The following is a 13,854-nucleotide window of genomic DNA, read 5'->3' on the forward strand; positions in this document are numbered from 1 at the left end:
TCTCTCTACATGTCCAGCACTTAGTCTCTGGTCTCTCTCCATGTCCAGCACTTAGTCTCTGGTCTCTCTCCATGTCGAGCACTTAGTCTCTGGTCTCTCTCCATGTCCAACACTGAGTCACTGGTCTCTCTCCATGTCCAACACTGAGTCACTGGTCTCTCTCCATGTCCAGCACTGAGTCACTGGTCTCTCTCCATGTCCAGCACTGAGTCACTGGTCTCTCTCCATGTCCAACACTGAGTCACTGGTCTCTCTCCATGTCCAGCACTGAGTCACTGGTCTCTCTCCATGTCCAACACTAAGTCACTGGTCTCTCTCCATGTCCAGCACTGAGTCACTGGTCTCTCTCCATGTCCAACACTAAGTCACTGGTCTCTCGCCATGTCCAGCACTGAGTCACTGGTCTCTCTCCATGTCCAACACTGAGTCACTGGTCTCTCTCCATGTCCAACACTAAGCCACTGGTCTCTCTCCATGTCCAGCACTGAGTCACTGGTCTCTCCCCATGTCCAACACTAAGCCACTGGTCTCTCTCCATGTCCAACACTGAGTCACTGGTCTCTCTCCATGTCCAATACTTAGTCCCTGGTCTCTCTCCATGTCCAACACTTAGTCTCTGGTCTCTCTCTATGTCCAGCACTTAGTCTCTGGTCTCTCTCCATGTCCAACACTTAGTCTCTGGTCTCTCTCCATGTCCAACACTTAGTCTCTGGTCTCTCTCTATGTCCAGCACTTAGTCTCTGGTCTCTCTCCATGTCCAACACTAAGTCACTGGTCTCTCTCCATGTCCAACACTGAGTCACTGGTCTCTCCCCATGTCCAACACTAAGCCACTGGTCTCTCTCCATGTCCAGCACTTAGTCCCTGGTCTCTCTCCATGTCCAACACTTAGTCTCTGGTCTCTCTCCATGTCCAGCACTTAGTCTCTGGTCTCTCTCCATGTCCAACACTTGTGAAAATAAATAAATGAAATCATTAAAATAAAGAGTAAAAATCCAACAATCAAAACATGAAAGCATCAGTTGTATTCGATCCATTTATTTACATTATTTTTCTTCCCCACCTATAAAATAAGTCATGCACTGAAGTTCTAACAACTACAGCGTTTAAATGTAAACACTGTAAGAGACTCACCTACTGACCACAGAATAGATACTGTACAGATCAAAAACATCATTGTGATCCCATCTCTTCACCACAATCACTAAGACATGTTTGGACTCTTCCCTGGTGGCCATGCAGATAGATTTACCTGCTGAGTTCTAAGACACTGACCCTCTTATATCAGTCGTCATGGGAGCGATTGGGGATATACATGGTGTATGGTACAAGAACAGCCTGTTCAATCTGTATGAGCAAACCCAGCACTGGCCCTTTATCCGGACCCAGTGTCTCAGTAGCGTGTGGTACCTGTTGTGACCCATGTTTGATCATTTAAGTAGACTGCAGTCACAAAACACAAAGGATTAATTTGCGAGCAGCTGAGAATTACTGATTAAATGTCCTCTGAGCTCAGTGTTGACGTTCTGGAACTCAGGTGTGAACCGTTCAAGACATCAGCACAGGGTGAATTGGACCATTAAAACTATGCAGTAGTTTAAAAACATCATTCCAGACTGTTTCAACTTGGATCTCATTTTGATACTTTTGTCCATCATGTCTAGTTATGACTTTGCACTCACCGAGTTAATAACGGAGATCTGTGAGCACAAAGAGAATCCCAGGAGGTGAAGACGAGCCGTCAGAAGATCACACTGATCCTGATTAGTTAAACGTCTTTCTCTAGAGGCTGGACTGGACTTGCTACTAATTCCTCATTGCACAGCACACTACAGTAAGTACAGTAGGTCAAAGCTGAAGCAGGAAGTGGGTGTCTGTAAACTGTGAAGGATGTTTTCTCTGTTTGACTCAGACCTGCTTGTGTTGCTCTGATGATGTGGTTGTGTTCCCAGATCTCAGCGACTACACTGAGAGAATAACGTTTTCACTGGTAGAATAAAACTGTAATAACCTGGAATCATCATTTAACAGTGATGAAAAGACTTGGGCATTTCTAGAGCTAATATACATGCTCACTGAGCTATTTGTTTAAAATCAGTGGATCAGGCATTCCAATAATCCACTGATGCAGCCCCAGCTCACTGGGAACAAGAGGCCCTCCATTCTGTCCAAGGACTGTGCTTTTCATCGAGGGAGGGTTTGTCAAGTTCACATCTAAAAGGTTAATGGTGAATTTCAGCTTTCATAAACAAAAAGGTAATTACAAATTCATATACAAATCTGTGCAGTTGTGTCCATCTGGACACAGATGAGAGTGATGCGTTCCCAGCAGTCCTTTGTCAGAACAGGTATTTCCGACACGAGTCCGATCCACACCGACACTCCACTCGAATCCTCTTCTTGGGAGAGCTGGGGAGCCCTGCTACACTGAAGCTGGAGTCCATTTTAGTGCTTTCTGTGTCCACTGGATCAACTGAAAACAAACAGAAGGCTCAGTTGAAAAGCCAGCAACTTGACTTTGCTTGAACACGACCCCTTCACAGTATATAGACAACTAGCATGAGAAGCCACCAGCTGTGGCCCTGATGACGGAGAAGCCTCTGTTTGTTATGGTGGAGTCAGCTGATATCCAGGCCAAGACTTCCTGTTTCATGTGCTGCTCATTGTTTACAGTCCCATTCATCTTGAGAAGAGAGACTGGAGTTAGAGTTAAGAGGTGACCGCATTGTTTCCAGTTTACAAGACAGACGATAGCCGGTGGCCTCTTCTTCTCTCCACACGGAATGTTTACCTGCATTCAGCCAAAGACGGCTCGAACGTGACTGGTCAGACCGCTCCGACTACAAACACAAACCAAAATCTTGGCCCTTAGCATGAATGCAGAATCTGTGTAGAGATCAGATGGCTGGGAGTGTGATGGTGCCCTTTAATTTAGGAGTGTGGTGCACCATATTTGTCTAGATGACATACACATAACTTACCTAAACACTCAAACAAGTCCATGTAGTTGCTCTTTAAACCTGCTAATATTGTAACTTGTACCATTGTGTCGAATGAAAGAAGTAAAATAACTGCATGTTGGCCTGTAGGGAACTGCATGTTCTGACATGAACTTGTAATACCAGTGTCACTTCTTCCATTGTTGGAACGTAACTACAACTACATGTACACACATTTTGTACTGCACTACAGATGTGAGTATTTCCATTTGAATCAGATTTCTACTTCTACATCTCTTTACTCCACTACATTTGTCTGACAGCTTCAGTTACTTTGCTTTTCATCCCCTTAGTATTCCTGCAGTACAGGATGGGAATACTTCTCCCAGCACAGTCTGTACTAGCAGCACCATCAGGCTGTTCAGTGGAGGAAGGATCATATTGTAGCTTTCTTTGAGCAAATACAGATCTATAGAATATGCCCTGACCGGTCCAGATACTGATCCTGAGGATCAGATGGGCTCTATTCAGCTGCTTGTTAGATGACTCACATATCATTACTGTATGTGAGTGACTGCTGATTACACAGGACTAGACTGTGACTAGAGATGAAGAGCAGCGGAGACACTGAAGCACTGAAACACCCAGCCATGTAACAACCCTCTGGTCGTCAAACACCGCTGCTTTGTATCGAACCGACGCTAAAGGGCGACTCGGTGTCAAGACTCAGAGGTGTTTGACGACTCAGCGGGTTGTTGGCTGAGGGTTACGCCCCCGCTGTGCCCAAAGGTTCTGACCCCACAAACAGCTAAACATAGATACACACTTCTAGTGGGTCAGAAGGAATGATCCCGAGGACTGTTTTCTATACAATGCTGTCGGGCTGGGCGGTATGGCCAAAAATGCATATCACGGTATTTTGTAAGACTCTGGCGGTTTCACGGTATATCACGGTATTTTTTCCCCCGCGTTAAAGCATTAACTCCGAAAAGAAACTGCCGGCCAGCGAGCAGTGAACAGCTGTTTGTGTGGCGTGTCTTCCGTTCCGTCGCTTCCTGTTTTCTTCACCTACATTCCCCTGGGTCCTAAGCCCTCCATGGAAAGAATTTAGTTGTTAGTAGGTGTTGTTTAAGTTTATTTCTTTAGTTATTTAGTTATATATATATATATATATTATTAATATTAGAATAGTGAAGAAAAAGTTAACCTGAAAATGCACACTCCGGTACAGTAGGTGGCGGTATGCACCTATACAAGTAGCGAGCCCCCAATGGAATTTAAAGAAGAAGAAGCCCCCAGCTTCTTATCACCCTCTATGTTAGGGTGACCATATCCATAACACCAAAAAGGAGGACACTCTGCGGTATTTAGTGAAGCTGTGAATAATTGCATAGGACTCTGGCGTGCTTCCCTCTACAATACAACTTTGTGTGATTGCTACATGATGTATGTGTAACAGAATAGGAAAAAATAGTCTTAAAGAGTCAAAAAGTGTTTGTTCACAGTATTTGTATTTATTCAATTGTGGTGTTCAAAAACTGACCACTGTGCTGAGTGCCACAAAGCATAACATTTGTGGACTTAAAATGTACAAATTAAATCACAGGTCAAATAAATAATAAACAGATAAATGAATGTTTTAAAAGCATAAAGAAAACCAAACAAATTTGGTTGACATTTAACGGCTCAAAAAGTAAAGAATTTCTAAAGTGATTCAGTCTATTGGGGACTTGTGTGCAGTGTCTTTTTTTTCATCAGACTAATTTGTACATCGTCAGTATCAAGTGGTAGAAAGAGGGATGCAGAATATCTGTACTTGAACTTGCTAATAATTTATTTAGCTTTTTTAAACAACGGGGACAGATTCAGCACCGACAGTTAGGGAGTGAGGGATGAGGAGGTAAGGAAACATGAGAACACCAGGACACACATGAGAACTCTGTCAAGCTACATATTAGACAAAGTGAACATCTTTTCTTCTACATAGTTGTCCTCAGTCTCATCTGCTTAACTTGGTCATGGAGGCATCCACATGTAATAGAGATGTTAAATTAACAGTGAAAACTCATCATAGCTTAATTTAACATTCATAATTACACTTCATGTTTACTTCTCCTGATCTTTACCTCCTATAACAAGGTCCATAAGTGCATCTCAATAAATACACATGTTATATTATACTATATTATATACGGTAAGTGTTATTTACTGCTTTTTTTCGTGTTGGAATACATGTTAAATATTTAACTGCCAAGTAATAATGCGTGTTTGATACTTACATTTTTTTGCATTAAATCATACTGGGATGTTTGCTGAAATTGATAGGATGGCCCTACCTAGAACATGTTCCACCAGCCACCACTGGCTGTCAGTCGGCCTCAGTGCGTAGATATGACGTAGCCAGCACACGGCGCCTTGTTTACGTTTTTAACCAATGATATAGGGCTAGAACCTAACCTAAGCCTATCAGATATTTATTTGACAATGCTTTTAACCAATCATTTGTTAGACTGCATTCCAGCAAAATATTCCATCGCGCGGCTCTTTAGCCCCAGTGGAACTCCAAAAAATACGCGTCCGGCTTGATGCTGCACCGGACGCCGGGCAGGGCATTGAAAATCTGGACGTCTGGTCACCCTAGTCTATGTACCAACGTACATTTATAACAAATACCACACATATTACGGTAATCAGCGTTGCATATGTGTCTGACCTAAATACCTTTTGTTGTTCAGTCTGTATTCATCCTGCATCGCTCTTTTCTGTTCTTTAATGTAACGTTACTGCCGCGACAGAGCTGTTAGCTCCCAGCGGTTAGCAGACTGTTGTTAGCAAGCTTTACCCAGCATGCAGTTCGGCGGAGAAATTTGATAAATGTACAATTAATAGTGCTACAAATTATCTGTCACAAACTGTTGAGTCGTGGTGTTTTGCCCTGTTAAAGAGCGTTAGTTGTTGTTATAATAACTGCTGTTATAAAGTTATAAAGTAAACCATGACTAGGGTTCCCACTCAATACAGGTAAGACAACTAGCTCCGTCTGTAGCACTCTTAGCGGCGAATAATATATTGTACGGGAAATTGAAATCGGTATACCGCCCAGCCCTACAATGCTGCATATTGTACCTTTAATGCCAATGTTAAACCTGCTCAATCAATGACACCTACTTTGCATCTTGTAGTCAAAGGTGAGCTCCTCTCCTGCCCGGATAGCCCGTGTTGAAAATAAAGCAATTCTTGGGAGTCTCTCATCAATGTTGTCGATGAACACATTAAATACCTGCAGATTGGGGTTACACTGCAAAAACAACACCACATGTGTCAGGAGCTTTAAAATTATGCTATGCTAATGAACATAAGAAACTGCGTATTCATAACGTGTGTGCTGAGGAGAGGAGGAGCTATGCACACACACTGAAAGTTACACGGTCAACAAGGTTGACATTGACTTGACTTCTATTATCTTAATTATTCATTATTGACTGTGTCTCATAGAAAAGGATGATGACAGGCCTTGTTCTAAAGCTCTGAGACACACACAGGTACAGAGACCTGAACCTGAGTGTGGGCTGCCTGCAGTACAGTTGACAGTAGGTTCTGTGCTCAGTCTGAAGACACTCACGCTGTGGTTCACAAAGTGGGAGATGTTGCCTTGGTGAGCTGCGTCCACCGTGTACACGTCCTCCACATAGTCCAGGTCAAACAGGTATGTGGAGCCCTGGCGGTCGTACACATGACCCCTCCTCTCTGCTTCATCGGTTGTGATGATCTGAAGCAGACGAAGCAGGACATGGACCAGCACCAGTCAGTTTAGGATACAACACAAAAGCAACAGTTGATTAAAAAAAGGCTTAGATACTCACTCCAGATATTTACTGGCTCAGCCACAAAAAAAAATCAGTTAAAAAAAAATAAAAATGTTCAGAAGCATCCATATAGAGAAGTAGAACTAAAGTAACATCAGCACTGGCCAAACATGGACACTGAATGACTAGAAAATGAAGGAGAGCAGCAGCACCAGCCAAAGACATATTTAAACGCTGAGCAAATTAAGAGGAGCGGCTTGTTGTTGTTAAAGGAGAACAGCTGGTCCACCTTAAAAGGTCAGTCCGCCTTAAGTGAGCCTGAGCCACAATTGCCGCTACCTTTGGGCTAACCCCCTTCACTTTAATCTGCAGGTGGCACTTAAGACACGAGAGTTGTCCGTGTTTTCGTCGAAGAACTGGAACCTTTTCACAAGTTATTTCACTTGGTCATAGACCATTGGAAGCGTTTTGGGTCAGGGTTGGGTGAACTCAGCTCCACTCTCTCCTGTCTCTTCTGGCTGCACATCAATAAGATGGAGACGGTCAAAATGATGAATTCAAGGCTTTAAAACGGCAGTCCAGACACCAATGGGTGACTTGACAGTGACTACGTCAGTCTCTGGTCTTGAGGAGTTGTAGCATTTATCCGTTGACAAATAAAATATACACACACTGCACTGCTACGTTCACACATATAACTTGCAGCTAACTTCATACTTTGCATAACTGCAGCTGGCAATAAATGACCACAGCACCACTGCATGCAAGGCACTCATCTTGTCAGTCAACAGTTATATAAATAAGACTGAAATACAAGTATTTTGATATGAAAATGCCTCTTTTAAAATCTCTTCCCTGTAAAACTAAAAGGTTTTTGATGACTCATCTTGAAGTTGGCTAGCAGTGCAATAGTAGTAGCTGTGTGTTTGCATGTGATTGTTAATTCCTCCTCCTGATCGAATAGCATGAGTGAGGGAGACCAACCAGCAGCTCCATAGCAAAGCGTCCATGTACTGTTTGGATTTTCCAGCAGTAGGTTTAACCATTCACTGTAACTCTGTTCATTCTTACTACTTTTTCATTTTGTGTCCTACCTTCTCTTGTCACACCCCAAGCCATAATGTTTTATGTCGTCAAGTACTTGGTTGATGATGCTAATTACAAAGTGTATTGTATCATCAAGCTTTAAATTGATTCATAATAAACATGAAGATAATATGTTATGCACTAAAAGATGTTATTCGAGATGTCCTCTCCCTTTGGACAGCCTCTCTTCACCCCAGCATGAACAAAATACTGGAGTTCACATGTGAGCGATGTGAGGTTCACCTGTTCAAAGTGATCAAGCAGCTCCATCAGTTCTGTAATATCAATATCTGTAATTGTTGGCTTCTGTTTATTTTGTGCACTCTGCACATGTCTCACTGATGATAATGAAGCATGATGGGAAATCATGACATACCAGAAGTAAACAAAAGAAGGGCTACAGTACAGTATATAGCCAATAGCCATCCATCTATAAAGGAGGACTGGCTTGGTCACACTACTACTACTTTAACATGACACTGTGTCATAAATGTCATCCTGTGATCTTTAGATGAGTAAGCTGTATTGAGTCAAACAGTGAAAGATGACAGAACAGAATGACTGAAACCTGTTTCTGTTCAGGTCCTACCTCTCCCACGTACTCCATGATGAACGTGTTCTTCTTGATGTGCTGCAGTGTGCGGACACCCCATCCCCGGCCGTTCTCCGTTTTAAAGATGCACAGGTCGAACTGGATGCCCTTCTGCACCACTCTGTTAGGACAGTCGGGGCTACAGCTGCATCGCGAGTTACACTCGTATATGGGCTGTCCCGGCCGGACCCGGACCTGCCCCCTGTCATTGTAGGCCATGCGGTGCAGGGAGGCCCCAGGGCAGCAGCCATTTATGGGCTCCTCCAAACAGTTCTTACACTCACAGCCCACAGCCATCTCATCCAACACGATGCCCTGGCCTACTTTGTAGTTGTTGATGTATGTGAAGTTTTTTGGGGGGCCCTCAAGGTCCACTTCATTCATGACATAAATGCGTCCTGGGTGGTTGCGTGTCTGGTTCAAATGGGCCTCCCAGCGCTGCAGATGCTTACGAACTTTGGCTTTTTGGACGAGGAATGAGGCAACTTCCTGATCCAGTTTTTTAGGGGTGCAGCGTCTCTTGTGGCGCCTCAGCTCCTGATCCAGGTCAAAGTGGAACTGCTTCATCAGTTTGGGGCATTTGAGGTTCCTCTTGGGTTCCCAGGTGTTATCAGACTCTGGGAAGCCCTTCCACTTTACCAGGTAGAACTCCTCCTCCTGAAACACACCACTTCAATTAAGGGCAAAGATTGTATTCGTTCTCAATTCTATGTATGCATCATTCTTTATATCTGCACAGACAACAGTTGTTAGTGGTCTGACAACTCACAGCCCTAAACCAGCATGCCATGCTTAAGATATGACGACAATGATTCAAACTATTCCTATCAGACAAAACCTTTGGTATTCACTATCTAATGAGTTCCATCCCAGGCCTCTCGAGTGCATTGTTAATTCAGTTCTCTCCAGCTAGTCTTCATCTGCCTGTCAGCCCTCTGTGAGGGTGAAGGCGGACCAATTTCAAAGGTGTATATGGTGTGGCCTTACACCTCAATGCACTTATCTCTCTGTGGCTGCTGACAGTTGTAAACATGTAGGCCAGTTCATTTTCTTCCTGAAAAAGCTCCAGATAAAGCACTTTCTGATCTGCACTGTGTGACACCACACTGAAAAGTGTTCACATTTGAATGCCACTTTGTGATCTCCTTCTACAAAGCTTGATTGGTTCCAGTCAGATGTCTGCTTGAATGGTCTTTCATGCGTTTAGCTAGCTTTACTAACAGATGGCATGTTGTTCAATAGAACGGAGAACAAAACACTGTACAATGGTTCAACTAGACCGACAATTGAAAGGCAGAAAGAGACAAAGATCCTCTGAGCAACGGGTGAATACAAAGAGAAGAAATCAGCAGTCTTTGGTAAAACAAACTGGAAGCAGACTGAACTAGGAACAGCTTCCTGGTTCACTGTCAAATGTTTCAGAATAATGCAGCTGGAACCAAAAACTGCATAGTGATGCATGGGTCAGGGGATCTTACTACCCACAATCACCTGACTACGTTAAGAGAGCTAATCCACACTGGCCGACAAATATATGAGTTAATCAACCAGCTGAAGTGTAGCACCATTATCAGGACTGAGGTCTGAGACAGAGACAAGCGGACTGGAGAGAGAGAGAGAGAGAGAGAGAGAGAGAGAGAGAGAGAGAGAGAGAGCAACAGAGAGAGGGGAAGAGAAGTTACTCAGAATGCTGTTTTGTAACTTTCTAACTTCACAATAGAGAGGCTCTGTCCAGTGGACTACCGGAAAGGTGCTTCATTTGGAAAAGGTATGCCTGGTAGTTAGTGGGGAGTGACAAAAACGGTTTGATCTAGTTTGGATTGTGCCGTTAATTAAACATATGATTTGATAGGTTTGTCAATTTCAAAGACAATCTTTGCACATCAAAACTGTTGAAGTATAAGACTGTGAAAATACACAATAACAGAGACCACACAGAAAAGAGCTGCGTAAGTGAAGTGACGTCTCTGGCTACACTGCCTGTGTGTTTCATACCAGTATGTACACACACGAGTCTTGCTCGATCTTTTGCTTCCAGGGAGATAAAAAGAGTCGCTGGATGAAACACATTAGGTGAGATCCCTAATGTTCATTAGTGCATGGATATAGTTAAGTTAGCTAACTAGCTAGCAAGCCACGGTAACGGCCATGTTGGTGACATACATTGTGCGAGACCAGAGATGTAGTTCACTGATCGGTCTCATACAAAACTAAACGATCCCACAACAAATCTATGACAATAATAACAAGTGTAATTCGCAAACAATACGATCAGAATCAAACAATATTTGTCTTTCGCCAATGACTAAATATGGTCCCATGGGGGACACCTGAAGGGTCGTGATTCCGGCTCCTCCAGTCTGCATGCTGAAGTGTCCTTGGGCAAGACACTGAACCACAAGTTGCTCCTGAAGGCAGTGTCATCGCTGAGTGAGTGCGTGAATGAGCATTTCCTTTAGATTCTGATGGGCAGGCTGCACTCTGCATGCATCGGTCATCAGTGTATGAATGTGTGTGTACAGCGCTTTGAATGATGGGAAGAATAGAAAGGCAATACACAAATGCAAGTCCATTTACCATAGACTCATTTATATTGTCTCACACTATATTAACCCTGTTATTATGAACAAGTATTATGTCAGAGACACACAATATTTAAAAGTACATATTCTGGTTTTGCAACAGGTTCAAAAATCAGTTTGTTGTTAAAGAAAAAAAAATGATTGTGGGAAAGTATTACAATTGTGCCGTCATGGTGGACTTAAATGACTATGTTGTCTTGCGCTCCACGTTTCAATGCAGACCACTCAAACCGAGGTTAAATGTTTTATAATGCAACGGGTGATTCACAAGGCATCTTTTTATGTTCACTTTCATGTAGGGCGACCGTAACTAAGTGGAGAGCAGGGCCGTCCTTCAATCAGAGGATCGGCGGTTCGATCCCTGGCTCTGCTAGTCGCATGTCGATGTGTCCTTAAGCGAGACACTTAACCCCCAAAATGTCTCCCGTAGCTGTGCGTCTGCTAAAATGACTGTAATGTAAGTAGTGTCGATAATATTTGTTGTGTTTAGTAGTATTTGTGAAAGGCACCAAGCACAGGGCAACTCAAATGTTAATGGCCTGAGCTGCAGGTGGTCCCTCCGTCAGCTAGGATTCTGATATTCAATCACTTGATTCACATCTGTATCAACCACGTCAATCAAATAGAACAGAATCTGTTAATACTGTGCATATTTCACAGTGTGTGTTTTTGCTCAGTGAACGCATGACTGTGCTGACACACACACATCTTTACCTCCTGCACACATGCATCCACTGTGAAAATGAAGGTAACACTTTCAGTTTGCATTGGCCAATTACGGTTGATTGTGAGGGTGTACTATACAGGGTGAATTATACAGTGGTTATTGCTGTAATAATAACACAGGGAAAAGTGTAATAACCGGTGGCTACATTTATGTTATTATCTTGAGCTGATTCAACTGTACAACAACTTTAAAGAAAGGAATACTTGTGGCCTGGAGACTTCAGACAGTGTCCAGAAGATAAGTGTACAGGTTACGTAATGCATATGTCTTACCGCAGGCCATGTACCATAGATGAGCTGCTGATGGGTAGTAAACAGTCACGTGTTATTACCTTCGTCCTCTTGTAGTCGCAGAGGAATTCCACATCAAACTCGTTGACGTTGGCTCTCTTCACTCCGAGCTGCTGACAGTAGAGCCTCTCTCTGCGACACCACGCTTCCAGCTCATCCCAGGACATCTTCCACGGCACGCTGCAATCTGACACAGCAACTTTAACTACCGGTAGTACAGTGCACTGCGGCTACACCAAACCCCACTTACAAGTCAGTCGATCTAAGATGTCACTGCTCATTGCTGGAGCTGCAAAGCGATCTCACATGCCTATTTACATTTTCTGGAAGCATGGTTAATTCGGCCTGCATATAACACAATAAAGAGCGTTATATCTCAATAAAATCTCATTTTCAATATGATAACTCCGCGTTTTACCGCCAAGCACGGCAGTAACGTTAGAGGATGATACCGAGTCGCAGCCGATGCCAGTCGTCAGGAATAGAATCGTCCCACACATACAGTACACCTCACGGCAACACCAAATGTTTGCCCATTACACATTAATACCATTCAAACATGTACGTGGCGCTGCATGGCGCGTGGAACTTAACAGTTTAGACCGCAAACCACCCTGCCTGTCCCTAAAATGTAAGCGCCAAACTAACTAATTCCGTTATTAAGTAACGTTATTATTTCCAAGCTTATTCAAAGTTGATCTGAATTCACAAGCGTAGAATGTCCCCACTAAAGAGGCTGCGTTAATTAAACAGCATGGACTTCGGACAATAACTTGGCTTCTTGGAGTCACCTATTGTACAATTCCACCGCTCTCGTTCATGTTACGTGAAGTCCAAGGCAAAAGAGCGTGCATATGTGGGGTCTTCAAAAGGTTTACGCTCATACATTACCAAATAACAAAAGTAAACAAACGTATAATGGAATATAAAATCATATGTAGTCCTCATGAGTTACCTTTCAAATTTTCCGCCATGTTTTCCACACAGCCGCCAAAATAGGATAAACTACATTGGTGGGGAGGATCCTGCTGCAGAGTAACCTGTAGCGGTTGCTGATTGGAGGAGCATCAAATATCAGCCCTCTCATTGGTTCAGATGTAGTCAGGAGGGTCGGCCGAAAGAGATTTCTTACGGAGCTAACGCTAGTTGAATTCACCAACACATTACGAACCTCCGAAGTTACGACGTTCTGCCTGCGGTTGTTTGTTGATAAGCGGAAACATGGGGCAGGCGTGGGCGGGCTACATACACAGCACAGTTCTCCTTCCTCACAACAGAGGACAAGTCAGAACTAGAAAATTGCCTAATGCGACGTTAAAATCCTCCATCCGGTTGAACAACAAGTCTCCCTTTAAATGCCATAATACCTGTTCAGGTAAAACTTCGGTTTCAGTCTAAAACGCTGATTTATGTTGGAAAACAAAGCCGGTGCAGGAGCTCGCCGACCCGGGGCATTGGGTAGGCATCCAAGCGTGACATGTCATTCACCTTGCAGTAGTCCACACAAAAGTGTATAGACCCTGTTACGTCCCCTTTTCTATTAGTCTAGATCAGGGGTGTCAAACTCATCTTCACATCAGCGTCAATGGGCCGGTTGTAAATGTAAGACTGTAAATGTAACTACTCCTAACATATTGGTAAATAACTGTCTCTGCATTTGATTATTGTTTATTCAAGTGTAAAAATATTGTACATGCAGTTATATAAATGTAAAAATATATTTAAGCACATTTCTGTTATTGTTGGAATGCTGTTAAGCATTCCAACTATTCTTCGAATCTTTATTCCACTGTTTCTTCCGTCCCCCTTTTTTTTAAACTCTTCTTCTCCTT

General features: G+C 43.3%; 1 protein-coding gene across 1 annotated transcript; it reads right to left on the reverse strand.

Moving 5' to 3' along the window:
- Positions 1–1,189: 1,189 nt before the first annotated feature.
- Positions 1,190–12,996, reverse strand: suv39h1b (SUV39H1 histone lysine methyltransferase b; the record flags this gene model as incomplete). Its single annotated transcript, XM_079273049.1, has 6 exons — positions 1,190–2,473; positions 6,108–6,237; positions 6,562–6,708; positions 8,421–9,080; positions 12,064–12,209; positions 12,978–12,996. 6 exons carry the CDS (start codon positions 12,994–12,996, stop codon positions 2,340–2,342), a joined length of 1,236 nt encoding a protein of 411 aa, XP_079129175.1. The 3' UTR covers positions 1,190–2,339.
- Positions 12,997–13,854: the final 858 nt, after the last annotated feature.

This window comes from Melanostigma gelatinosum (assembly GCF_949748355.1).
Source record: "Melanostigma gelatinosum genome assembly, chromosome: 8".
In the NCBI taxonomy this organism is placed as follows: domain Eukaryota; kingdom Metazoa; phylum Chordata; class Actinopteri; order Perciformes; family Zoarcidae; genus Melanostigma; species Melanostigma gelatinosum.